This window comes from Cervus elaphus, chromosome 18 (genome assembly GCF_910594005.1).
Source record: "Cervus elaphus chromosome 18, mCerEla1.1, whole genome shotgun sequence".
NCBI lineage: Eukaryota > Metazoa > Chordata > Mammalia > Artiodactyla > Cervidae > Cervus > Cervus elaphus.
The window spans coordinates 71,143,836-71,171,518 of NC_057832.1; the positions used below are offsets into that span (position 1 = coordinate 71,143,836).

At 39.0% G+C, this 27,683-nt stretch overlaps 1 protein-coding gene across 4 annotated transcripts in view; it reads right to left on the bottom strand.

The window, feature by feature from the left end:
- Positions 1–27,683, bottom strand: part of BBS9 (Bardet-Biedl syndrome 9) — a 446,238-nt gene that overhangs the window by 68,143 nt on the left and 350,412 nt on the right. For all 4 annotated transcript variants that reach the window (XM_043873466.1, XM_043873465.1, XM_043873464.1 and 1 more), the window contains one exon: positions 13,250–13,432. In XM_043873466.1, the coding sequence (XP_043729401.1) occupies positions 13,250–13,432 (183 nt within the window). The remainder of the gene's footprint in view (positions 1–13,249; positions 13,433–27,683) is intronic.

Consider the following 27,683-nt stretch of genomic DNA (forward strand, 5'->3'; position numbering starts at 1 on the left):
ACAGGGATGTCTTCTAAATAGGGAAATTTATTGGATTTATTTCTAAAGTTGTTAAACATTATATAAAGATGTTTATGACTTTGAATTTAGAGCCAATGGGTTCGAAAACAACTAACCACTGCAGCTGAGCACTGTCATTAAACCACAGAAATTAGATTACATAGGAAACTGGAAAGTTTCACCATTTTAAATGCAGAAAGTGAAGCATATCCCTGCTAACAACATCAGTGATTTCATCCGCATAGTCTCATTCACTGTGATGGGAGAGAAGACCAGTGTTTCTGCAGTCCTCATAAATGACAGATCACTGAAATCAAAACTTACCTCATAACCATTCTGCCAGAATAAGAAGGAGAGCAACCTTGATTAGTCAACCCTCATTACTTCTCAGTTTCTTTGTGCCTTTCTTTTCAAAAAGCAACAACTGGTAAGATTTTTCCTATTTATATGGAATGCACTTCTGGTCAAGGGTATCTGCTCCAAGATGGAACACCAAGGCATTGCCCTTTGCTATAGCTTCCTGTCCCCAGTTCAAACCATTCACAAATTTCCAGTTAGTAAAAAATAACTCTAAATCTTTTCCTCTGTGCTTACAATTATGTTCTATCAATTCTAGGGCATTGTTTTCATATTTTAACATCTCTGAAACAGACTGTGTCAAACTCAGTGGCATCTGACAACTGCTGGCTTCCAGGCACCAGTCCAGCTATTGCTGCTGGTGCCTGGGCATGCACAGCCTTTGTCTTAGTAGCTGTTTGTACAATGTCACTTCAATTGACGGATGTTTAATGGCCATACTCCCCTGTCAAACTGATTACCTTTTAAAATATCAAAATTATGCCATGATTCATCATTGAACAAAAAAGCTGTGTGTACATAAAGGCATGGAAGCAGAATAGTTGGAAGTATAAATTTGAAATTAGTGAAGCAAATATTCATGACAGAAGAATGACAGCAATTCCAGATGTTCTTGCAAAGCAAAAGCTAATGTGCCTTCAAGGATATAAAATAAGAAGATAAAGAACCTGGAGCCTATTATACAGAGTGAAGTCAGAAAGAGAAAAACAAATATTGTCTATTAACACATACATACAGCTAGAGAAGGGCTTCCCTGCTGGCTCATATGGTAAAGCGTCTGTCTGCAATGCTGGAGACCTGGGTTCAATCCCTGGGTTGGGAAGATCCCCTGGAGAAGGAAATGGCAACCCACTCCAGTACTCTTGCCTGGAAAATCCCATGGACAGAGGAGCCTGGTAGGCTACAGTCCATGGGGTTGCAAAGAGTTGGACACAACTGAGCGACTTGACTTTACATAGCTAGAAAAAATGGTACTGATAAACCTATTTGTAAGGAAGCAACAGAGACAAAGATATAGAGAAGAGAATTCTGGACACAAGATATAGAGAAGAGAATTCTGGACACAGCAGGAGAAGGAGAGAGTGGGACAAATTGCGAGAGTAGCATTGACAATATGTGCACTGCCGTATATAAGACAGACAGCCAGCGGGAAGATTCTGTTTAACACATAGAGCTCAGCTCAGTGCTCTGTGACAACCTAGGGGGTGGGATGGGAGACGGGCTGGGAGGGAGGTTCAAGAGGGAGGGGATATATGTAGACTTACAGCTGAGTCACGTTGCTGTACGGCAGAAACCACCACCACATTGTAAAGCAATTATCCCCCAATTAAAAATAAATTTAAAAGAAACCAAGAAGATACAGATAGGAGAAATGTATTATGTTTTGTTACTGAGGTACCTGCACACAGATGACCATCCTATGCCAAACAATACAACTAAAGCAAGAGAAATTGCCAAATCCCTGGGATAGATGTGGTCTGCTTAACTAATGTGTCACACAAGACTCTTGCTGGAGTGGTGAACATCAATTTGCCTAATATTTCTTGGTAACTGTGTACAGAGGCTGCTTAATTTCCACCAAAATGTGATTCAACTGAAGGAAAAAAAACGAAGCTTTGAGCTTAGTCTGAAAAGAAAATTTTTAGAATGAATACCAAAGGCTCAGAAAAAAATCAAGAAGATAAGAGTGGTATACTCTTAAGGATGCACAAAATGCTGTTCATGCACACAGGACAAAGCTATGTGCAAAAACACAGAGAGCAATGACTTGTGGTTGAAAGGTGACCTAAGAGTATCAAACTTTGAATGTGAAGAAGTTTCAGGAATACCTTACCCAATTTATGTTGCTCTCTTATTCAGGCTCAAGAGTAAGATGTGGGAGAACATACGTCTGCATGTGTGCATGCTAACTTGCTTCAGTCATGTCAGACTCTATACGACCCTATGGACTGGAGTCCTCCAGGCTCCTCTGTCCACGGGATTCTCCAGTCACGAGTGGGTTGTCATGCCCTCCTCCAGGGGATCTTCCTGGCCGAGGAAGTGAACCCATGTCTCCTAAGTCTCCTGCATTGGCAGGTGAGTTCTTTACCACTAGCACCACCTGGGAAGCCCAAATGATATGTCTAAGTAAGTCTAAAAGCTCTTTCAATAATTACCTAAAAAATTAAGTGATAAAAAATACTATGTCATAGTTTACTTGGCTGTGTTTTTTTCTAAGTGGCCCATAAAATAATACTGTCACTGACAATGGATGGCATCCTATTGTTGAAATAGTAACAAGAGCTACTAATTTCCTGGAGATTGTACATGCCCAGTACTACATTTGGCACTTTATATATATTTCCTCAATTAGTCCTCCTATGAATCTTAAGAGGTTTATAAAGGGTGTCCTTAACACCTGCTCACCTTTGACAAGTAGTTTCCAAATGAGTTCACATGCGTAATATTTTTTAAAATATGGTTCAGCACTTCTGTGGTAGCATTAATCATAGCAGTAATAGTAGTAGATGTAATGGTGGTGATGATGGTGGTGGTAGTATTAATAGTAACATTCTGGTCTTCCAGTTGACACAATAACTAAACATCAAAACCCTGAATCTAAAAATGATAGTGAAGACACCCCAAGGAGGCTCAGTTTATGGTCTAGTTCATTGAGAAAAACAAGCAATACAACTTGCTTACTCTGTGTAAGAAACAGAATTTTGAGAGGTATTATTGAAGAAGAAATTCTTATTATATACATATTTTTATTCAATGTGTTTTTTAATTTTTATTGTGTTTCAGTAAAGCATGAACAGTAGGCCATAGCCAAACCTAATGAAGGCAAGATTATGCAGTAGAAAATACATAGTAGAAAAAAGGATATACCTAAAACACAAAAAAGAAACTTCATGTGTAACAGCTCTTCAGATGCTGGCATGGCCCTTCTCCCAACCGAACTGTGTGAAAGGCAGTGAGTCTCTGGTTCCAAGCACCTCAAAACTGGCAAATTCCTCACTCAGCACAAACTGTGTTTTCCATCAAACTCTGGGCATGCCTTCATGAGAAAGGCATTGGAGAGCCAAGTTCACTGACTTTCTTAGTGTCATGTTCTTCTGTATCATTTGCTTACTGGTTCAGTATGTTGTTGTTTGGTTGCTAAATTGTGTCCAACTCTTTTGTGACCCCACCGGACTCCTCTGTCTGTAGGGTTTTCCAGGCAAGAATACTGGAGTGGGTTGCCATTTCCTTCTCAAGGGGATCTTCCTGACCCAGGGATTGAACCCATGGCTCCTGTTGCATCTCCTGCATTTGCAGGATTCTTTACTGCTGAGCTACCAGGGAAGCCCTGTTCAGCGGGAATATAAAGTAAAAAGTAAGGTGAAATCAAATCTAGATGGCCATTCTCATCTCCCTTCCAAGCAGAATCAGTCTTTGAGATTTGGTCTCATTCTAAAATGTACAGATAAGGAAATCAGTGCTTAGAGAGCTCCATAATTTATTTAATACCTAAGGATACCCAGTTAATTGAGTATTTGCTCTAAAAGGGATGTGAACCTCAGTATGACATAATATTCTATTCAATTGATATACCACAGTTTGTATTTTCTAACTACTAGCATTTAGGTTGTTTTGGTATTTCACAATTATAAATACAAACATTATGTAAGCAAAGAGATTTTCCCTTACTACTTTCAGTGCATTAACTTAGATTACTGGTGCCCAAGTGTTGGGTTAGTTTTACAACCCACATTTTCCTAGAGGACTCTCTGGAAAGAAATATCAGAAATAGCTGGGTGTGTCTATTTCACTACATGTCTGTTAGTAGTATTTATTACCAAATTTGGCTAAATTAATACAGGTGAAGTGTATTTATCTAATAGTTGTTTATACTTACATATACTCAACACTGGTGAAATTGAAAAAATTTTATGTTCTTTCAATTAAAAAATAAAAATTTTATGTTAACTGATTTGAATTAAAGGATATGTCAATACAATATATGTGTAAATATTTACGTGTGGTGGTCTGGCTCAATCTACCCATACCTTTTACCATCTGTACAGGAAAGATCAAGTTTTTTTCTTACAGAACCCCCCAAAATTTGAGGTTGCTTGCAAAGAAAGGGGCTAGTACAAAATGGAAATAGATTGCTTCCTTTACAAAAAAAAAAAAAAAAACTTTTAAAAAGCTACACAGTTGCTGGAGGACAACATGTAATTGTGTGAAACATTATGAAAGTAAATGAGGTATCAATCCCCAGATACTTATATCCAACTATATGATTGATTTAAGCTTTAATTCTGTGAGGAAGCAAAAGAATCTGTCCTTATATTCATTAGAATACAAGATAAGCACATAGACAGTTTTAGAGTATATAGTGAAAGCTAAACTATGTCATACCCCCAAGGGAAATTCACAAGAGAATGAAAGCCAGAATAAATAGGGAGGAAAACAAAAATTGACCTGCCTCCTAAAGAGAGTGGATAGAAGGGTAAAGAAAGGACACTATTTTAGGTGAAGAAAGAAAGCTCTATTAGCCCTGGCTTGATGGAAAGAAGTTGTGTAGCCATGGAAAGTCAGTGTTCCCAGACGAAGTGGGGAAGCTGAGGAGTTGCAGAAAAAGAGTTTTAGAAAGAAGATAAAGTGGAGCCAAGTGACGGAAAATCCTGAATATCTGGAACTGGAATTCAAACTCAACCAGGGGCAAAGAGAACCATGGAAAGTATGTAAGCAGGTGTGTGACAGAAGAACATAGGGCTGAGTCTTGCAGAGATGTGTAGGGCACACCAACGCAGAAACAGGGAAGAAGGGCTACTTCAAATGCCACCGCAGAAAGCCAGGTAGAATGACAAGGATGCAAGTCAAGGGGCGGTTCTCAGAAACATTTCCAAAAGAACAACAGTCACAACAGGGTACTGACTAAACCCAGAGGTGCAGCTCTACATGTGGTTACAGCACAGAGGGAACACCCGTTTTAGAGGAAAGGGTCACCAATTTTCATGGGTACATTTCTAAAAGAATGCAATGTCCCAGAAATGGCTAAATCATCTCTTTGTAATTAGTACATTCAAGTTGGGTAGAGTAAAGGCATTTTTTTTTTTGAGTATTTTAAGGGCTTCCCAGGTGGCACAGTGGTAAAGAATCTGCCTGCCAATGCAAGAGATGCAACAGATGCATGTTCGATTCCCAGGTTGCAAATATCCTCTGGAGTAGGAAATGGCAACCCACTCCAGTATTCTCGCCTGGAAAATTTCATGGACAGAGGAGCCTGGTGGGCTGCAGTCCATGGGATCACAGAGTCAGACACAACTAAGTGCGTGCACACACACACACACACACACACACACACACACACACATTTCAAGTAAATTAAATTAATTTGACTATACTTCCAGGAGGAAACAAATTGGTAAGCATTATGAGGATGGTGATGATCATTACTGTCCTCATTGTGGTAGTAGGAGTTTTACTTATTTTGAGTATTTATATTTAAGTATTATATTTAATATGAGGGTTTCCCTCATAGTTCAGTTAGTAAAGAATCTGCCTGCAATGCAGGAGACCCTGGTTGGATTCCTGGGTTGGGAAGATCTGCTGGAGGAGGGATAGGCTACCCACTCCAGTATTCTTGGGCTTCCCTTGTGGCTCAGTTGGTAAAGAATCCGCCTGCAATGCAGGAGACCTGGGTTGGGAAGACCCCCTGGAGAAGGAAAAGCCTACCCACTCCAGCATTCTGGCCTGGAGAATTCCATGGACTAAACAGTCCATGGAGTCGCAAAGGGTTGGACACGCCTGAGCCACTTTCTCTTTCATATTTAATTCACACCTTATTTCACAAAGAATTTGAGGTGGCATACAGTGAAGGTCGAGCTTCAAATAATTTTTTGGTCACTTGCTTGGTCTCTTTATTTTTAAATGCATGAATAATGTTAAATGTGTCCATGAAAGCATTGTTTCATATTTGATATACACAAGGAAAGATTAAAAAATTATACATCACCATTTGTAAATGTATTCTCTTGGCTCCTAATCTGACGTACTTCAACTATTTCAATTTTTAAAACAGCAAACAGTTCATCAGAAAAGCTCTAAGATACATTATATTCAACTCTAGGGATGTCAAATATTCCATTACATAACACCAGTTGCATCTAACTAGTAACAAGGCAGAGAATGCAGCCATTATGAACACAAAACTAATTCTTTCATGTTTATCTTGCTGGCTAAGATCATGGGAATTAGCAAAATATTTACTTTCTGCACTATGTTCCCATAGACAGTTATACTTGTGATGATACTTGAGCAGTCATAAAGGCCGGCTTGATACTGACACCAGACTTCCTCCTTTTGTTTGCCTTTTAAGAAAGGGTCATTAATAATAGTAATGATTAGCCATCGCAGTCATCACTCAATCCAGACAGGAGGGACAATGGCCCTTACATCAAATCTGACCTGTGACGTAGAAGTCTTCAGGCCTTGCAAGTAAGTCTTGATAAGTCCCTCTGCACAATAGGATTTCCTATTATAAACATCTGTTTTCTCACATGAACCATGTTGAAAATGTTAAAAATAAGTTTCTCTTTCCATATCAGTTTGTACCAGGAATAATCAATCAAAAAGTAAGGCTGAAGGTCCAAATCTCCTTCCTTGACTGATGTAAATTTCCATCTTAACTTTCCCAGAGGATTTCAAACATCAGTACTAGGGAAGGTAACTATTAAGCCCTAAAGAACATAATAAAGCTTTTCTTTTTCAAATAGTAGATGACATCTACTACAGATATTAAAAGCACTTTGAAAGAAAAGAAAAAGTCAGCAAAGATGCTATGCAACATGCCAATATTCTCTCCATTTTCAGGATTGTACACAATCAGGTCCCCAAACCAGTGCTCTGTTGCTCTTTTCTTTAGAGCTTCTTCTGGAATCAGGTAGAACACATGAACATTTACAGTAGAAGAAGTATGAGACAGCCATCTGAAAATGTGCTGCTCCTTCATGTTTTCCTGCCATCTGCTGGACTTCATCTTACAAAATCTTAGTCATCTAAGCTGTTTACTAGGAAAATGAGAAGCAGATTTATACAGAGATTAGGAATGGCAAAAAGGATTCATCCACATAACAACTCCAATTGATAGTAACTACCTGTGTGTATATTCAGTTACTCAGTCATGTCTGACAGTTTGAAACCCTTAGGACTGTAGCCTGCCAGGTTCCTTTGTCTATAGGGTTTTTCAGGCAAGAATATTGGAATGGGTTGCCATGTTCTCCTCCAGGGGATCTTCCAGACTCAGGGATTGAACCTGTGTCTCCTGCGTTGCAGGCAGATTCTCTGCTGGCTGCGCCATTGGGGAAGATCATTACCTAGAATGCTGTGTTTAAAAAATTCTGAATCCAGGTGTCAACTCAACAGGAAAGAGTGCATGATGATTATAACATCTACCAAGGCCATATGAAGGGGGTATAGCAGCCCTTGTAGCAGATTCTTGCCTCTTCATTGTGCAAATGCACACATCTCCCCAGACGACTTTCTTGTTCCTAGGAGAATATCTGGTTATTGTGCATATGACCAGGCTGATCCCATAACACCAGAAATAAGGGCTGCTAATGCAAACACCATGGCATAACTATATGTCAGTGGTCTACCCTGCTTTCACTAATTTGTTAAAATATGCTTAAGTTCTTAACTCAACTGACCCTTTCTCTCTTAATTCTCTCTTAATGACTGATAGTGCCATGCAACAGAAACCTCAGGCATGATGGAGATGTTCTATATCTACACTCTCCAGTGTGATAGCCACTCACCACATATGGCTATTGTGCAATTGAAATACAGCTAGTGTGACTGAGAAACTGAAATTTTAATTTTATTTCATTATAATTTACTTAAATTTCAGTTTAAATAGCTACATATGATAAGTGGCTGTCATGTTAGATAGCCAATGGCTGCACAGGGCTAGAATATGCTTCCTTGTAATGCTGAAGTAAATCCACAAAGGATGGGTACTAAGTCTATTTGGTTTCTTAAGGCATGCTCAGTGCCTAGAACAGTACCTGAAACACAGCAGGTCTCAGTAACTGTTCATTGAATGAATAAATGGATAATAAGTGGACTGGATATAAGACTTTTCCTCTTAAGCCAATCCTGAGGTATGTGCAATTTTTCAGCTTTTGGCTTCTATGCAGCATCATGGAAGGGAAATGTGTGTGATATCACAATTAAACACTCTCTTAGACTCAAAGAAATAACACATTGACCTAAATAGAGATTGTATTTTTCATAGAGTTTCAAGTAGACAGAGGGTCAGTAGAGGATTTAAATTTAATTTGAGAATTTAAATATTCTGAAATATCTTCACAAAAGTAAGAAAATAAATCATGCTAGAATTTCCCTAATAGGTACTCTGATAGAACATTATTTTAGGCAAAAACCTCTCCATCATCACAGGATGACAGAAGGGATAATACCACATTATCCAATCCACAGATGGAACTGAGTTTAAGAGCTCTTTTTGGAGACACCAAATAGAACATTTACTGTTTTGGTTTTTTTTAAGAGATAGGAAGTATCCCTACAAAAACACATTTGGCATATATAACTTTCAGCACCTTAAAAAAATCATGTATAATAGTCTGCAACACCAGCATTTATTTGCCCCCCGAAAGTATTGAGAAGTGGAAAAAATGGAAAAGTATTAAAAAAGAGACAGATCAGAGAAAACAAAGATTAATTCTTTTCCAAAAGGGATGGCATTTTTTAATACAGATAATATAGTGCAAAGAACATTATTTTTCATTAGAAAGAATGATTCTAAATATTTTTGCTTTGTGAATCTGAGGCTATTAAGAAGAAAATATTCCAGAGTTGACCATGGCATTTAGCCTGCCTTGTGACACATGCCATCTAAATGACAATACAACAAACCAGTATGCAGTGCTATCTGAACTGTAAATAGAACATCTTCTGAGCACTTTCTCCTACCGCTCACACACTGTGGGGACATCTGACCTTGAACTGAGAGAGAGGCTCTTCTGAAAATGTTGCCCACATGTCTAAAGTTCTCCCCCTCATACATGTACTCTGCCCTCCAACCTCAACCAAACCGTCTAAATTGCATTCAGATTTTTGTGGTATCATAATAACTTCAATATGGGATATATTTTCAACATTCTGGTCAGAGACTCCTTTCTTCCCCACCTCACCCTCCTTCCAAGTTATTTCAGGTTTGCATATTTCATTTTCACATCTCAGCGGGATACCCATCACATAACATTTATTTGTGAGGTCTAAAGGCATAACATGGGGGATTGTGAACTAGCATGTCAAAACCACATACGGCATGCATACGTCTTAAAGAATGAAAAAGGATTCCTTTTTTTCTCAAGATATATAAGCTGTCTCAACAGTATAAGTCCAAAGTGAATACCACAACCTAATTAAAGATGAAGAACATAACAAGCAATACTAAAGTGTCTTTTTTGATCTATTCTTCTCCAAGTTATGTTTTTATCAAATGTCTTGTCTCATTAATGACTTCAACAGACATAACAAGCATACACACCTTCTAATCTCACCAAATTCAGAAGAAAGTTGAAGTAATGTTCTGGGAGGTATGACAGCAGACAATACAGAGACAGGGCAGAAAGTGGCTTTGAGAAGTCCATTCACCGCCTCCGAGCATACTTACATACTCCCAATAAATGCTGTGCTTAAAGATCTCTAGAGTCAGAAATACTATAGTCTCTCTCAAGACTCAATTCCTACATTTGAGAATGTTTATTTCTAGGGAATTCTTCCTGCCCTAAGAGCCAGCTTCAGGAGCATGCAAGCTGTATAATTGCATAGGGCCTCACAATCAGTTTAATGCTTTGTTGCCACCATCTTGAAATTCTTAATAATTTTATCTTTGAATTTGTGCTTTGTAAGTGAAGTCTGATGAGACAATGAAGCATGTGTGAGAAGGGAGGATGTGTGTAATATGCATGCCTCCTTCCTCCTTTCCTCGCTTCACATGCAGCCCTGTAGCTCAGAATCCCTGTGGCCCCAGGGTGAGTGGGAGTTCACGGAGACTGGAGGTAAGGAGGAGGAAGGCCTGTTCCATCTGGGCTGATTAAAAGAAGGAACTGACAGTCCCGAGAGGCTTTTCATTTGAACCAGAACTTGCGTGGAATGAAAAAAGAGGCAATAGATGCAAAGAAACAGGAATGACTAAGGAAACTCGCTAGACTCCTGTTACTTCCCTATGTTATTGAATGACTTACACTGAGACGGATAACACAGAAGGAAAGGGTAGGAGAGTGACACAGAGTTCCTCCTCCTTCAGCCCTTCCTTACTCAACAGGAAGCTGAAGGCACGGAATGTTGGAAGGTGTGCATAGGTTAAGAAGGGAAATAAAGAAGCTTAAGTTTTGTGCAGTGATTCTATGGCTCTGTAAGAGTGAAATACACATGCATGCAAAAGCCATGAAATACAAATTGTATAACTGTGGTGATTCTTCAAATTTTTCTTTGTTTAGGACAACATACGTAATTAACAAGCAAAAAATATCATGAGAGAGAGAATGCAGAAACTAAAAAAACCATGTTTTTAGTACCTGTTTAAACAGCACGTTAGCTTTTTTTTCCTACTTTCTTGAACAATGGATCTGCATTTTCATTTTACACTTAGCCCCGGACATTGTGCAGATGGCCCTGCCCTGCTTCAGATTCAATCTAGTGCATCTGTTCTGCCAAGTCACTCTTGTTAGTTTCACCCTCATTGCCATTCATTCACCTAACAAATATTGACTGCACTATGGTCAAGCATTGTGCCAGAGAACTGTGCACTAAGAACAGAAAAAATAAGTAAGATATAATCTCTGCCCTCAAGTGTAGTTGAGGAGACAAATCACTATGAAAAGGTAGTAATATCTACCTTGCCTGGCTTTAGTGAAGACTATAAATAACATACTTAAAAAGAAAAAAAAATAATATACTTAAAGTAGACAAACCACTTCCAATGATGATGAGCACTCTATCCAACTATCTCATTTAATTCTTATCACAACTTACTGGTCAGGTAACATAGTGGTTTCCATCTTACAGCGATAGAAGCAGAGATTTAGATCGGTTAAGAAACTTGACCAGAAGGCCTGTGCCATTAAGTGGTAGAACCAGGATCTGAGGTCACTCAAGTCTTTTTGACTACTAAATCTGAGTTCATAAGTGATAGTGAGGGCTTTTCCGGTGGCTAAGTGGTAAAGAACCCACCTGCCAATGCAGGAGATACAGATGTAATCCCTGGTCCAGGAAGATCCCACATGCCGAGGAACAGCTAAGCCCCTATGCTACAACTACTGAGCCTGTGTTCTAGGGACCACTACCGCTGAACCCACACTGCACAACCACTGATTCCTGTGAGCTGCAGAGCCTGTGCCCCGCGACAGGAGATGCCTCCACAATGAGAAGCCCACGCGCCGCAACTAGAGAGTGGCCCCTGCTCCCCACAACTGCCGAAAGGTCCATGCAGCAACAAAGACCCAGAACAGCCAAAAATTAATAGATGAACATTTTTTAAGTGATAGCTAGTATTTTATTAATATAATGCTAACCATTCTATTGTTTACTTTCTATTATTACAGTGTATATTTCTAGCTCCTCAAAGGCCTATTTTAGATGTAATTTTATCAACCTAAAAAAATGGGAATGCTAATTTTTTTTCTAATTTCTTTTTACTGCTTTGTTTAGAATACAAAATGTACCTTGATTTCTTTTTTCCACTCTGACAATCCTTTGACCCAACTGGAGAAAATCAGACTCAACTGACAAAGCTTGAGATTTTCAAAATCATGCTCATGACTTTGCTAAAATATAGTATATAAGTTAAAAACATGTCTTTGGAAGCAGAGAGACTTTGATACAAACTCTACTACCCACAAGCATCAGAAAGCCTAAATTTTCTCAAAATTTAGGCTCTCAAAACCTAAATTTTCCCATATGTAAAATGGTGATGAAAACATATTATAGGTCCATGTTTAAGATTAAATGAGATAATCCTTGTAAAACACTTAAAATGTGGGACCAAAATTTCAGTTTTAGTACTATTATCTTTAGTACCATGTTTTCACATGAGTTTAAAAATGGATATGAAATGACTTTTTTCTTGAAATGGTTTCCTCCATTTCAAAATACAAAAAAAAATAAGTTCAAGGGTCTCTAATTTCCAAGTATGTTATTTCATTGTAAATAAAAGCATGCAATAATGGCATCTAGTGGTCATGTACCTCAATGGTTCAAGGCAACTAAGATATTCTGTTTATATTATCCTTCACCAAAAACTCCAAATACATATGCCAATTTTTCCCCTTTTTGTTCTAAACTGCCTATTCATAGGATCAAGAATAAAAGAGTTTATAAATTACATATAAAGAACTATGTATTAAAAAAAAGAACTTTATAAATGTAACAAAGTACCCCTGCAATTCAGCAAGGCTATCTCAGTTCTCTCTCTCTTAAAGTGACACTTACATTTAAGAACACTGAGCAAATAAAATGGCTGAACTGTTTTCCCTGGCGGAAAAGGAAAGGGTTAGCTAATCTGAAGGCTTCCTGCCATCACTCTGGTGGTCAAATGACTACTTCCCTGGCTCCTAAGTGACTGAAGAACATATTAAAAAAAAAATAGACTGGATACCACATAAAAATGGACCATATACCTATTTTTTAAACATCTCTAGGAAAAAAAAAAAAAAGGCCTTTACTTGACATTATGGTTTGAAGAAAAGGAAAACAGAATTTGGATAAAAACAAAACAAAACAAAACCAAGCTTTCATTTGATACCTTAAAAAACACGATAGCCATGTGGTCTCTTTATAAAACCACAATCTTTCCAATAACGCTGGCTGTTACCACTGCAGGCCTGTGGGTCCTTACCAATTCCTGAGTGTCCTGCTGCAGTGGCAGAAATGCCGCTTCCAGAATAGCAATCTGGTCCGCGCTGAGCTTCTGCCACAGCCCGATCAGCAGAATCACCAAATGGGTGGCACTTTTCAGCCTGGTGAATGACTGGAACAGATTGTCTTGGTTTTCCTCTACTGCATCTGCTAGAGCGATTACCTGTAGAAATTACAAACTTCAGTTAGGGATAATTTCACAATTCTTGAGCCCTCAACAAATTACATTTGGCACACTCTTATTTTTCTTTAAAACAACTTGATGAACTTTGTCTTCCACAAACACAAGGTATGTTGAGTAATAAAAGTTATCATTCATCTTTCGCTTCCTTCTTTAAAAAAAAGTACCCAAAGTAATTCCAAATCCATATGGCCAAGAGATGAAAATATCCATGAAATCATCTTAATGGGAACATTGTTCAGTGTCTACCTCAACACTGGTTCACTTTCTACGGTATATGATAATAGTACATGATAATATAAGAAGCCTCTAACACAGTTATTACAGCGTTTACTAGTAGTGACTACTGAGACTGATCGATTTAAAAAATTCTTATCAGAGTAGCTGCATTTACCTTGGGATTTAAAATAATAACTTGATTTACCCTTTTCAGAAAGTAACTGTCTTCCTCTATTATTTTTTATATGTTACATGGTGTTGGAATAGCCAATATTTCTTGATTACATTTAAAAAGGAGACAATTTTCAAACATTTGACCAGTCAAGCAATGTCATTTTTAACACAAATGTCAGGTACCAGCCCACAGGGACCTGAAAGAAAAAAAAAAAAAATGTTCGGGGTGTATTAGCTTTACAATGCCAAATCTACTTAGGATAAAATTGGCAGGAGTGAACAGAATTGGTTTTTTTTTTCTTCTTCATCCTCTTGAATAATCCTGTGGAAAAAAGAACTAAAGTAACAACTGGATAGAACACTGAAGACTGCCCATTGGTGTTTTATTTTATTTTAATGTCTTGGTGAATTTTGTGCTCATTAAAAGTAATGAACTGACTGGCCCAGAGGCTCAAGTCGTCTGACAGCCCCCAGAACAGGAATAGCAAAAGCCAAGGTATTGTAAGCTCCTTTCTACAAGTCCCCATCAGCTCAAGGGACTAGAGCTCAGATGAGTTTCAGAAGTCTAATGTAGATGACCCATTTGGTGATATTTCATGGCTTACTGACACTGGCCCAAAGGGCCTATTTTAAAAAATCATCATTCAGACAAATACAGTCTGCAGCTGTGTGGTCTCCCAAATTCCATGTAGGAGAAAGGCTAGAGGGGGACAGTCCTTACAGCATCTTTGAGGCACTGGAAAAGAGATGTAGGTTAGAGAAAGACAAAGCACCCCGAAGGCCCTTGCCTGACAAAGCCAAACAAACCAGGATTCTTTGCCACTTGGTTGAGGGCTTGCAGGAGTTATGAAAGGCAGTCACACATCACATTCAGCTCTCTAGGGAGCCCTGGGAGTTTGGACCAAGGTCAGCATTAACAATAAAGCACACTGCTTACTGGGTGCCTACTACTGTGCTACTTCTCATTGGCTTTTGAAAGTACATGATATGCTATAACCCATGAGGATCTTATAATTTGTTGGATAGAAAACATACATACACAACCAATTAGTGGAAAGAAGCATTCCGGCAATAACGTCCTAATTGTGCAGAACAGAAAGTAAAGTGCAAAAGAAGCTAGCTAAGGGACAGATTACTGTGGGCCAGAGTTAATATCCCTGGAGCCTCTTTAACTCAAACGAGGCTTGGAACTCATCCCTTCCCCATTACTTCAAGAAGTCCCTGCAAAGAGATGGAGAGGCCACTTTCCTTAAACCAAAACACCTGGAGTCATCTGCTTCCCCCACCTTCACCATGATTACAATGAACTTCTGTCAGAGTCTAATTTCTTTTTCTTCTTGTGAATGGCACTAATAAAGCTTCATTGTGGGCGCCATCATATCAATATTATGACACAGATGCTTTCTGTCAATAAGTCCAAATCACACAAAGATCAAGGTGATAAACACCTCCTGAGTGCCAGGCATGTGCAAGAATCTGCAGGAAGTGCTACAGGGAATTCAATGGCAACAGAGAGAACTCCATCTTCAAAGAGTTTGTAATGGAGAAAGGAAATTAAACCAGGTCAAGGAGGCAAACATCGACAACATAGGGAAGGCCCAGTAGACTATTAAGGAGGAGAATGCCACTAATGTTATGATTATTACATTAACAACAATCCCTCCAATTAATTTGGCATGAGCTGTATGCCAAGCAACCTGCTCTGTGCCACACAGGTATCAGCGCCTTCAATCCTCACATCTCCACTGAGACTTAGTTGGCAAGATCTCCATTTTATGGATGAGGCCCCTGAAGCTGGGCAGATGTAAGGAATGTGCCCAATACTGTACGAAGGGTGTGTCTACTGCGCCTGTGCTTAAAAGGGCTCCACCCTTGGTTTAAGTCCCTGCTGTCTCTGTCTTAAAATTCTTAACCATTTTATTTTTGAATCTGTGCTTTTTAAGTGAAGTCCAGAGGATAATGGAGCATGCACATGATCAGAGGAGATATGCTCACTGACTCAGAGAGTTTAATGCTCTTATATTTGCATTTTAAACTGCCATCACACAATATAAAGATTCCTCATAAAATTCATGCTAACAATTTAAAATTTTAATTTTTCCTTACTTGGAATGACATTAAATAGAAACTCAAAACACCACCAGAAGGTGTGAGAGACCACTGAAGAAAGGAAAGATCTTTATATCTTAGTAGCTGTTTTAACAGCACTTTCTTCTACCTTTTAACAAGGGCCCTGCATTTTCATTGTGCACTGAGAAGTGCAATTTAAGTAGCCAGTTTGACCATCACATAGTAAATGAGAGACCTCCATTCAAAGTTGAAGACTCTAAAGTCTGCATGAGATCCGAAGCACCTTATAGGTTCAGAGAAGTGCCTAACTACCAGTGAATGCGGAGGGCCTTGGGAAGCAAAAGATAGAAGAAGAATCAGACACCACGGGCTCAGCCAGCTCCTATAGGTTCAGGAGAAAGGACTGATTATTCAATTTTCAGGAATTTTGTGAGCCAGGTGTTAAATATGGCCATTACTAAAAATTAAATTATAGAAACTTTGGCAAGTTACGGGAAAACAAAAGTATAGTCAAAATGCATTACTTTCTAATTATTTTACTATTATCTAGGCCCTTGAGATTATTTATGTTGCTTGCATTTGTATGTTGGAAACACTCTGCAATGGGGGCGGGGGGTGGGGATTAATGCCCAGTTCTTCCCCACTCCATATTCAGTGACCTCACACTAGAAGCTTGAAATCAGCCTTGGTGGAAGTATTTACAACATGCAAATCAACAAATGTTATAAAGTTAGGCTTCCCACCCACCCTGCTCCTCGCAGACAGCCAGTTGTTAAATAGTTACTGGCATGCCACTGAGAAGACGTGCCTGAAATTTGTCCTCAAGAACAGATACTGGATAAAGGGGCTTTAAAAGGAAAGGAAACAACCTGAGCAAATGTATTAAAACACAAACGTAGAGGCTGCTTGTTTAGCAAGGAACAAATATTCCAGTTTGGGAAGAGCATTTGATGAGACAAAAAAGATCATCTGGGCAACCGTCGCAGAGGAAGCAAAATGTCAAGGTGAAGAGTGTGCAGGTACTGGGAAGCCACAGAGTATTCTGAGTGTGGGCATTATCTCACGGAGACAGTGCACTAAGTAGCCACTGGATCGTAGCAAACATTTAGGGCATTTGCTGGGACTTAAGTGAGGCTTTTATGCACGTTCCTTACTATCAAGGGAAAATTCTTACTAAGTGTAACAGCATGTCAGTTCGTGGACCCACCCAACTTGCTAAACACAGCTGTGGTGGAAGAATGACTTCTCAGTGAGACAGCAGCCCAAGCCACAGGATCTTTCCTGAGCAAGACCCAAAATACATCAATCCCAGAGAAGCATCATTTCTCTATGTTTCAGTCTCACTGGATATATTTCTGTGCCATTGTGGAAAGAGTCCGCTATCCCCAAATGGTCACAGAAATTGGAAAGAAATGGGATAAACAATTCCTTATGTAAATTACCCCCAAGGAAAATCTTCCTGACCTGCTGGCCAGCATGAAATACTAAACAGATCTCCATGTTCTCAATTTAGTCTTACACATAACAGCCAAGTTTACTCTGTGCTCCACGAGAGCCAAATGAATTTAGCAGAATTAACGTAGTAAAAGGGGATGGAAAAACTAGACCCACCAAGATTTAGATCTGTCTGACCAGGGCCTAGAGGATCTTACAGCTCACCTGGAACTGAGAAATGAGGCCAACCAGCTGCTGGGGCTTACATTTGAGGGAGAGTGATTTTTCAGGACCCATCACTGACTGTACAAGATGTGTGTTCCCTGGTGTTCGACAGAACTACAGAAAGGAAGGGGTTTAGGAAACAATGAACGCTAATGATTTCAAGCACAATGTGTTGATGGCCTTTGTTTTGCTTTTTCAAATTGACGGATTCCAAATAAAATGGAGACCCCAAAGGACATCTCTGTCCAACTGCCATATCAGTTGATGCCAAAGTAATGAGGCAGAGGTCCAGGGAGCTGCTTGCAGGAAAACGCTCAACTCATAAAGTGAGTGTGAAATTAATCCCAAATACTTTTAGCTGCCAAGATAGGCTCTAAAATTGGTTACAGGAAAGCAGCAGCAGCAACAGCAGAGTAGACATGAATCATACTATGTGAACACAGACTTGTCCAATTTCTCCACCTAAACTTACCATCAAATCTGCCTCCAAATCTCATGTGTGGCATGTAGAACCCCATTACACTGCTGTTTAGCTGTCATTTACTGAACCTCAACTGTGGGTCAGGCACTGGGCTAGTGCGGTTATACTGAGGTTATCATTTGGTCCTCATAATTACCCTCTGAGACCAAAATCATCGATCCTATCCCAGATGAGGAAACAGAAGCTTAGAGCTCTGATGAACTTAATACTGAGAGGAGCACACTGCCTGTGGTCATGAACCAGGACGGGAAAGACAGGGATATTAATCCTATCTTTGGATTCCCCCGGTTGGATGACCTTTTTTCTGCCCTGGTACACAAATGTATACAGTTGGCTCCACAAAATAATCCAGTGGGTTCTTATCCCGATAATCAAATAAAGACATGAGGAAAAACACGACTAATACATTGCAGCAGTAACAGTATATGTGGGCTTCCCAGGTAGCACTAGTGGTAAAGAATTCACTTGCCAGTGCAGAGACACAGATTCAATCCCTGGGTCAGGAAGATGCCCTGGAGGAGGGCATGGCAATGCACTCCAGTATTCTTGCCTGGAGAATCCCATGGACAGAGGAGCCTGGCAGGCTATAGTCCATAGGGTTGCACAGAGTCAGACACAATTGAAGTGACCTAGCATACACACATGTACTTTAGTTAGGATTTCCCATTACTGGGGCTTTTAACATAGGTTGAAATTTCCAGGTTGCCTTCTGCCCAAAATTACAGTACAAAGGAAATCAATTCACACAGTGTAAAGGATGGGAAGTTAACACAGTATGATTTTTTCTCTTAACAAAGGGAATTTAATCATATTCCATATAGCTCAAATTATGAAGACTTTAGAAAACAGCTATATCCTAGGCCTGTTCCTTTAGGGAAGTTATTTTTAAAAAGGAATGATGGATTGATTTTCTAAAAATCATACAGTACAATGTTTTCAGTGGTCTGAGCAAGTTGATGGTATGTAATAATAATTGTCAACATTGATTGAGGGTCTTCAGGAGCCAGGCACTATGCTAAATCTCTTTACAGGGATTCTCTCATTTCACTCTCTGAACGATTCTGTAAGGTAGATATTAATACTGCGTGTGTGTGTGCTAAGTCGCTGCAGTCATGTCCGACTCTGTGTGACCCTACGGACTTGTAGCCTGCCAGTCTCCTCTGTCCATAGGATTCTCCAGGCAAGAATACTGGAGTGGGTTGCCATGCCTTCCTTCAGGGAATCTTCCTGATTCAGGGATCGAACTTGCCCCTCTTAAGTCTGCTGGATTGGCAGGCAGGTTTTTTTATTTTGTTTTGATTTTAACCGCTAGCACTACCTATCCTCATTTAAAAAACTAAGGAGACAGAATTACAGAAAGGGTCAAGCAGTGATTAAGTGAGGGAGCCAGAAATCACACCCAAGCAATCTGACCCAAGAAACGTCACCAAGTAACATTGCCTGCATTAACTTTCTGCCTGCACATTAGTTTCATCATAGGCAATATGTGGAACAAATTCTATCAGAAGTTTCCCAATGGGAGGTTTCAGCTTTACTGGCCCTTCAATAACCTATACGAATTAAGATAGGCTTATTTTAATAAGAGGTCAGCATGGATGAATGAGTTAGGAAAACGGAGTTTTCCTATGATATGGATGAGTTTATACATCCCCCAGGGCAGAATGCAACAGGCTGTGCTGGAATAGGCAATGGCCTGGGAGCCAAGAAGACAGAGCTTCTAGTCCTGGCTTCCCTACTAAATAGCTTAGGTCAGTGTTCAATGTACTTCCCTTTCCGGGGCTCTAGTTTCATCACCTTCAAAATGTAGGGGTGGGAAATATGATCTCTCACATCCATCACAGCTGTGTCAGATGCAAAAACTTTTAAATTACTTTTGGATAATTTATTTTGAACTATCCATGCTTCTGCCCCATTTATCGATTCACTTCTTCCCCTCTATTTGTACCCATTCTGAGCTTTTCATTGAATGGTTGTTGCTTTGCAGCTTTTATTTATAAAATGGAGTAGGAAATGGCAACCCACTCCAGTATTCTTGACTGGAAAATTATATGGACAGAGGAGCCTGGCCATGGGATCGCAAAGAGTTGGACATGACTGAGCAAAGTACACACACATCTATAAAATATCAGTAAGAATGTTTTTCTTTGACTAATTCATAGGATTATGATAATTAAATGAGAGAAGTAAAAAGATGAGCAATACCGAGCATTGGCAAGGATATGGAGAAACGGGAACCCTCATATCTTACTAGTGGGAATATGATACAGTCACCCTGGAAAACAATTGGCAGTTCCTCAAAAGTTAAACACTGAGTTACTCTACGACCTAGCAATGCCACTTCTAGGTTTATGCCCAAGAGAACTGAAAATATATGTCCACTAAAAAAACTTGTTCACAAATATTTGTAGAAGCATTATTTATAATAGCCCAAAGAAAGAAACAAACCAAATGTCCATCAACTGATAAGTAAATAAATTAAATGTGGCATATCAGTATAATGGACTATTATTCAGGCATAAAAAGAAAAGGAGTATTTACACATGCTACTATATGAATAAACCTTAAAAATATTATGCTGAGTTAAAGAAGACAGTCTTTTCTGTGTGTGATGATCTTACACTATTCATGTTGTATTATTCCACTTATATGAAATGTCCAGAATGGGCAAATCTATAAACATAGTCAGCAGGTTGGACATTGCTTAGGGCTGAGGGGTAGGAGGTGGACAGGAGGAAATGGCAAGTAACTGCTCATGGTTTCTTTTAGGGAGGATGAAAATGTCCTAAATAGACTGTGGTGACAGCTGTAGAACCCCTTGAATATGCTAAAAATCATTAAGTTGTCCACTTTAACTGGGCGAATTGTATATATGTAAACTATATCTCAATAAACTTATTAAAAATGAATTAAAGTACTATGAAAGCATAATTCATAAAAGGCATAAATTAACAAAAATAAAGGCATTTATTTAAGATACAATTTTGATATATTAATGGATATATTTTAATATATAAAGGATATATATTAATATATATAACAATTTTGATATATTAATGCAACTAGGACTTAACAGTATTCTAGATGACAGATGATCATATGAATTTGGAGTCTATCAGAACTAAGCCTGAATGCTGGTAATGCTTACTTACTAGCTATACAACCTCAGGCTAGTTACCTCTCTCAGACTTAGTTTGCTCACCTAAAATAACATTCCTGGTTACTATTTCTTAACATTTCACACCGTTAAGGGCTTCTCTCAGTTTAATAACACCTGGTAAATTCTACTTTTACTGTTAGATTAACCATGACATTGAGAAAGGAAGAACTTTCTCCTGGTACTTGAGGCCCACTCCCAACCACTGCCACCTGAAGTGGTGGGGGACAGCTGGTCACTCTGCAGTGTTCCCTTGGCCCGCTGTGTGTGGTCACTCAATGGGACAGTGCTCATTCTATGGCCAAGTTTAATCAAGTTTCAAAACAAAATGTCATGAGACCCTGTTTCAATATATTACTACAAGCTATGTAAGTTACATGTATTAGATTCCCTTTTTGATTTCCAGAGCAATTCTATTAAAATACACACACACTGACACTCAACTTTGCCTGACATGACTTGTTCTCTAGAAATCCTCTGAGACTTGTTAATCAGAGAGCTAAACATTGCTTGATTTTCCTTTGTATCTTACTGAAAATGCTAGAAAATTTGGTGATGTGAATAAAATGTTTATGAAGTTACATTATGAGAAAGCAAAGAGAAAACAAAACTTAGACTTGGCCCAGAAAATTCCAGTATAAAAAAGAGCAAATGATAAATCTCCAACTTGCCATCAATTTTCCAATACTCAGTACACAGTGGGTGTCCCGTAAATGCTGGTTGAACTTGTGAACCTCAAAATCAGTCCACCTAAAAACCCAGCACAACTAGGAGCCACACTAAACTAACTCTTAAATCCTAGACACACTCAATCAGGCACTGTCAGGCTCCCAATTTGAATGGAACGCAAGTGATGTCACATGGAAACAACAGACCTACCTCAATATATCTGTCATCTACTTGAAAAAAAAATCTCTCCAGTTCACCTTAGTCACAGCTGCCTAACCGCCAAGCTACAGACAGCTCTAATGACTACTGAAATGAATTTATTCATCACATGGCTGCCCTTTGGTTAGAAAGACATTCTAAATCTAGGAAAGACTTGGAAGCAGGCAAGAAATAGGGCATGCTTCCTACTCAACTATTATTCATGGTGGCATTTGCTATGGACTCTGACATAGCAGAGGCAATAAGGAAGAAGAAAAAGTGTACCAGGTCTAAACTTATACTTTGGCTAAAAAGATCCAATTTGTATCCAAAAAGAATTATTCTTTTACCAAAAACAATGAAATAAGGTTCAAACTGAAGAGATGATTTAAATGCTAGACAAGCATACAGAAGTGTATGTGCTAAACTTTTAACTAGATAAAAGAGAACTCTGGGTTTTTACTTTAGAGGCATAGCAAGAATCTAATTCTTAGCTACTTTTGCTACTATGTTATTTTGTATAAATGGGATGGGGGACTGGATTACATTCTATTGTACCTCACATGAAGTAAAAACCTAAGATTTCCCTATAACATGCATTTAGCTGAAACTTCTAAACCAAGCCCAGGATTAGAATACATTTATAACCATGCTACCATTTTGGGTAGCTATTAAAACAATGGAGAAAGTGTATCCATTCAGTACAAAAACTTCAGTTGCACAAGTTATTTATCTTAATAAAAAGAGGCCTGCTAATTGCCTATATCACCTATGCTTTGGAACGGAAAGCTATGATCTTTGTGACTCTTTGAAGCCATGATGGTTTTTCTGGTTTAGGATTATAATGTTCCGTGACACCAATCTACACTTGCAAATGCCTTGAGAATTCATATAAAACTGGTTTTAGAAAAGCAAATTATCCCTGAGAAATTTCTTTATACTATGTACTGTAGAACCACTCCTCCCCCCACCTTTTTTTTTTTTTCTTTTTTAATGATCTGCCTAGAAGAATATAAAAGGTAGACAGTGCTGGAATATAGACTTTGGCTGGGACTTTTAAAATACATACCATTGATACATAAAAATGTTAAATAAAAAAGACAATAAATCATTTATAAGTGACATAGAGACAAATTTTGCTATTTCTGCAAAGTTTATTCAGCAAACAGACATGTAACTTAATCAGCTGAAGGGAAACTAATTCTAATGCTTGGCTAATATAATGCTAAACCTACAACTGATCTCAAACTTGATTACCGTTTGTACCACCCCCTTCCACACCAGGTGACCAAATTTTTACCCTTTTCCATAAAATTATCTACTTATAGCCAAGTGAAACCTCAATTTGAAAAATAATAATTAATGAACTCAAGTTGTAAAAAGAATGAATGCTCTCCAGACCACTCATTGAACAGATCGCGGTTAAAGCTGGAATCTATGGCTGGCAATGTCAGAGCTCATTTTACAAACTCTGAAGAATGCCACAGTTATCACTGTCCAAAAACAACATCCACAAGGTCTGATCTGAATAGTTCCTAAGTTTAGAATGTTTCAGGCCACATTCTTACACGCAGACATGTCAGTAATTATGCAGCCACCCACACAGCCTCGAGTACCATCTCCAATGAGGGGAAATGGTGGATAGAGGAGCAGTTGGCAGGTGTTGTAAGAGCATTCCTTAGGAAATGCTAAGACACATTAGTAAGTGTGATCAATTAAGACATGCTGATGATCCACCCAAAGGCAAAAGGAAAGACTGGAGACCCCAACAGCGCCAATGATGCTACCGATCATTTCCTTGTTTCCAGAAATTGAGAAGTGAACATAATATGTTCACAATAAAGTGAAACTATTGAGCTTTCTTTTAAAACATCTGCTTTTTCAAAGAGTCTATTTCTCTTGAACCTGTGGATTTTAATTAACTTTGCTTTTTTTTTTTTGATAAAATACAGTTATACCACTACTATCTGGTAGTACTTTGACAAGACATACAGATGTCTAGATGCCTCAGACAACATGGAAATAAGACCAAAGGCAATGAAAGGAGCTGCCTGGTTTCATATGAAGTAAAACTAAGGTAAACTGTGGGCATGACTACAATCACAGGCTACAGGGACATTAGAATTGCAGGTGGCCTTGCTGAAGATATGTTGTGCCTGACATCTACTGTTCTGTAAACTCCTTCAGATCAGAGACTATTTTATGGTTTGCTGTACCCTTCCCAAGAGTGTGTCTCTGGTTCATAGCAGGCCCTCAATGCATGTTGGTTGTACTTAAGTAAATTTAAATGCCCAAGATCTCAGCCACACAAGTGTCCATTAAGATGGCAATTTATAGGAATTGCCTTGGCAATGGAAGTCTATCCCTACATAGGTGAAAAAAAACAAAACTTACCATTTTAAAAAAGTTTTTATAGGCTTTGTTATTTACTGGGTCTACCACAGGCAATAAATAACTAGGCTCTGAATTCAAGCCTTCTACACATTAGTATTAATGTTATATTACAATGAATTACTAAATTCTTTCAAGTCTTCACTGCTCAATTTATGTGGTGAGTGTTACAAAGTCTGTAATTTAACTTTAAAATACAGCATCATAGACAAGGTCATGGGATGAGAGCATGTGAATCAGCTTAAGCTACACTCTAGAGCAGAGTTTCTCAAACTCCTCATTAATGATATTTGGGGCCAGATGATTCTTTGATACAGGGAGCTGCCCTGGACACTGCTAGAAATTTAGTAGCATCCATGGACTCTACACATTAGATGTCAATAGCATGCTTCCTCTAGTTGTAACAAGCAAATATGTCTCCAGACATTGCCAAATGTCTCTTTGGTAGCAAAATCATCCTGATTGAGAACTGTGGCTCAACAGTTTGGGTTTGGACTCAAAATAATCATCTCAATCAGAAGCAAAGCCCACAAGTCAGAGCAGTCTACCGTAAACATTTAGGTTACTGATGTCTCTAGAAACACTGCAGACTTTTTAATTACCATAAATGAATGTCAGGAATGAGTTTTGATTAGTGCAATCAAAGGTTTGATAATCAGCATTATGAATGCTAAATTAGATACATTGACAAAACAGTATGAATAGTATTTTGAATAGTATTTAAGATAAGTAAATTAGCTGAATATTTTTACACTCATACTCTTCTTTCGGAGAAGGCAATGGCAACCCACTCCAGTACTCTTGCCTGGAAAATCCCATAGAAGGAGCCTGGGAGACTGCAGTCCGTGAGGTCACAAAGAGTCGGACATGACTGAGTGACTTCACTTTTACTTTTCACTTTCACGCATTAGGAAAGGTAATGGCAACCCACTCCAGTGTTCTTGCCTGGAGAATCCCAGGGACAGGGGAGCCTGGTGGGCTGCCGTCTATGGGGTTGCACAGAGTCAGACACGACTGAAGTGACCTAGCAGCAGCAGCAGCAGCATACTCTTCTTTGCATGAACAGAATATAAGAATCCAGGAAGACCCTGAAGGGATATGGTCCAAAGTCTTGAGCCTAAATGATCCTGTGTCTTGCCTTTGAAGCAGAAGATTTCTAGCTGTCTGATGCCTATTGTGAGGATAAATGGATCCTGCTTTGGATTACTGTCTTATCTGCCTCAAGTGAACCTTTCCAGGAAGGTGATATTCTAGTGTCTAAAAGATACAAAGATGAGCCTCCCCAAGTCTGCAGAATGAATGAATTATTCCATGCATTTAAAAGTTTATTTAATAAATATATTCATATGTGGTAAAATTTTATATGAGCTTACTTTCACTATAATGAGGAAGAAAGCTTGTAGGGAAATAGCTCGTTCTTGTTCATCTCAAGTATTTTGATGGCTGTAATTACTTACTGAAAAGAATTTAAGAGTTGTGCATGACCAAATTGGCAAAGGTAGTGTGCAGTGTCAGGTTTGTGCTAAGTGATGGGGATATATAGTATATGACTTAGGAGCTGCCTGCAAAGAACTAACAGTCCAGCAATAAAAATAAACATATTAATAAAAACAACAGCTGCTGCTTACTGTGTGTTCAGTATGTTCCAGGCACCATCCTGAGAACTCTATGTATATTATTCCTAAATCTTTCAATAACTCCTCTAGGTAATTATTATCTTCGACTGATGAAGGAAACAAGATTCAGAGAAGCTAAATAATTTGTTCAAAATCCAGAGCAGTTCCTATATTCAAACCAGGACTGTCTAAAACTTCCAAAGCCCAAGTATTTCTCAGCATATCACATCCTTAGGCATGCACACACACACACACACCATTCTATGCTAGATGTGTATTAGTTGCTCAGTCATTTTCAACTCTGTGATGTCATGGACTGTAGGCTGCCAAGCTCCTCTGTCTATGGAATTCTCCAGGCAAGAATACTGGAGTGGGTTGCCATTTCCTTCTCCAGGGAATCTGCCCAACCCAGGAATGGAACCCAGGTCTCCTCCACTGCAGGCAGATTCTTTACCACTAAGCCACCAGGGATGATTATCGGGTTAATAATGAGAAAAATCTATAAACGAGCTCCCCCCCCCCCCAAGAGAGATGACTTTCTGAGGGTGAAGAGCCCACAGATTCCTTGATCCTTCTTTTAAACAAATCCACATTTGAATGTTTGAATGTCTTTGGCTCAGAAAAGCACTCATGAGTCCTAAACATCACTCCTTACTGTCTTCCATCTACATCTCTGTTACCTGCCTGGCCCTGTATTCATTTGAGTCTGTGATCCCTGCAATAATCATAACCTTTAAAAAACAAACAAACACTACAACAGGTATGGCAAAGTAGAAGTCAGCTGCACTACAAATGACTGAATGTAGGCTCTGGTCCTGTCCCATCCCTCACCACAGTTTGACCCTAAGAGCATCCCTTAATCTCTTTACACTTCAGTTTTCTCCTCTGTGAAAAGAGGCACTTGCTGTAAAGAACAAATGAGATATAACATAAATGTGTTTGTCATGACACCTAGCACACAGTAAGCACTCAATAGAGCTGAGAAGTAGCAATATTATTATTATTATTCGGCGTTCCCTGACTAAACATCTGACCAACATATTTTTTTATTAAAACAAAACAAATAGAGGTCCCTCTAAGTCCAACACATACTTTTTGTTTCTTCTAAGTAGTTGAAATTCCATCCTAAAGGAGATCAGTCCTGGGTGTTCACTGGAAGGACTGATGTTGAAGCTGAAACTCTAATACTTTGGCCACCTGATGTGAAGAGCTGACTCATTTGAAAAGACCCTGATGCTGGGAAAAATTGAGGGCAGGAGGAGAAGGGGATAACAGAGGATGAGATGGTTGGATGGCATTACCAACTCAATGGACATGGGTTTGGGTGGACTCCGGGAGTTGATGATGGACAGGGAGGCCTGGCGTGCTGCAGTTCATGGGGTCGCAAAGGGTCAGACATCACTGTGTGACTGAACTGAACTGAACTGACGTAGTTGAAATAGACTATACAAGGAAGATATTATCTGCCAAGACAGGTATGGGTTACAAGCTAGTTTTAAAACATAACTCACTTTCTAGTTTATTTAACTAAACCAAATAAGTGTCAGAGTTTAAGTCAGAGTCCCTCAAGTAGAATCCATTTACCAGAAATCTGAACCCATT